This window comes from Volvox carteri, assembly GCF_000143455.1.
Source record: "Volvox carteri f. nagariensis unplaced genomic scaffold VOLCAscaffold_225, whole genome shotgun sequence".
NCBI classification, from domain to species: domain Eukaryota; kingdom Viridiplantae; phylum Chlorophyta; class Chlorophyceae; order Chlamydomonadales; family Volvocaceae; genus Volvox; species Volvox carteri.
Genome location: NW_003307764.1, coordinates 36,328 through 37,886, shown reverse-complemented (window position 1 = coordinate 37,886; position 1,559 = coordinate 36,328). Strand labels below are relative to the sequence as shown.

The 1,559-nt window shown below is 60.2% G+C and overlaps 1 protein-coding gene across 1 annotated transcript; it reads right to left on the bottom strand.

The window, feature by feature from the left end:
- Positions 1-54: 54 nt before the first annotated feature.
- VOLCADRAFT_100904 (uncharacterized protein) lies at positions 55-1,120 on the bottom strand (the record flags this gene model as incomplete). Its single annotated transcript, XM_002959402.1, has 2 exons — positions 55-396; positions 812-1,120. Coding segments are annotated over 2 exons (651 nt in total), but the record flags the coding sequence as incomplete, so codon positions are not given.
- Positions 1,121-1,559: the final 439 nt, after the last annotated feature.

Genomic DNA, 1,559 nt, shown 5'->3' with positions numbered 1-1,559 from the left:
GACAGCTAGTGAGGCAACGAGAGAAGGTAACCGTCGCGCAGTGCTTTAGCTCACCTCGTATGGGACATGGCCAATGTGGTTTGGAGGACTGCAGCCCGCCGCTGGTGCCTGCTGCTGGGGCTGCTGGGGCTGCTGGGGCTGCGTGGGCGTCATCGTCAGCGGCGGCCGCTGCTGCTGTGACACGTACATCTGCCGATGCAGGGAGCCCTGCGCCGCCAGCGGCAGCGCCACAGACAAGATGACGGAGCCCAGCCTATCAATGCCGGCTGCGGAATTCAACGACTCGTCCACGGCCGGCTCCATCTCCCCCCCGTCGCCATCCTCGTCGTCTTCAGGCTCCTCGTCGTCCTCATCATACCCCTCTTCCAACACCTCCTCCTCAAACTCCGCCAAAGCCTAAGACATGACAGTCGGCATGTTAATAGGAAGCGTGCATTAGAAGAAGACAGGGCAGGGCGTGAGGGAAGGCCATGCGAAACACATCTAAGCGATGAACCCCCAGCCCTGTGTCCGAGGACGGGGGACACCGTTCTTCTCCGCTACCGTTGCATGCAGGTGCATGCAGGTTACCTGATGTCAAATATTCCTTACCACGCAGAAGGAAGGCAGCCACGTCGGAATTGAAACGCGGGAATATTCCTCAATCCCCCAGCTTTTGTGGTAACACAGAGCGCAATAACATTTTAGCAATGCCACACCCTGCCACCACACGCTCGACTCCTTGACTATTCCTTAGTTTTCAATTTCGGGGGGTTGAAAGTCATCTTTCCTCTCATGAACGACATCCATCCACCACACCGTAGTCTCTCACCGCTTGGGCCAACGACATGCCGGGGTGATTCTGGCGCAAGGCCTCCAACGCCGGCGGTGCGGTCTTATGTCCCATTATGAAATTGCCAGTGCCAGTGCCGGTGCCAGTGCCGCCATCTCGCGCCAGGGGCGACCGACGTTCCGGCGACAGGTGGCCCTGAGGCGCATGGCTGGCAGCCGCCAGCGACTGTGAGGCCGCTGGCGCCAGGTAGTCCTTCGCGGGCCCTATGCCGTCCCGCGTCGCAATCAGGGAGGACACGTCAATCGAAGCAGACCGCTTGTGGCGATTGGACGACGGCGGCGCTGACATGGGCCCTGGAGGAGCCCCTGGCCCTGCCACAGCCACAAGACTCCCCTGAAGTGGCCACCCACGGTTTTAAAAGGGTTAGATAGGGTCAAATAGGAAGGGTGAGCTACATGAAGCGCGGCGGCTTCTGCGCAACGAAGGCAGCTTCAGCGGGGAACGCGGACGCCGAACGGACAAAAAACGGTATTAATTGCGCTCCTGTCGGCGCTGCGGGCCCCCTGGCGAGGCGCTGAACGGTACAGCTCACACGCGGCCGCTGAACAGCGGGAAGACGATTTCAGCATCAGACCTACCCGCCTGCGCCCTAACGAATGCCGTGAATGCGAAATTACCACTTCTTGTAACGTAGGTCAAACAAGTGGTCAGGCCCGAAGAAACCCATCCGAACAACCTGCTGTCTATCCGGCGTGCTGTTCGAGCCCGACGCCGCCTCGGCCCATAG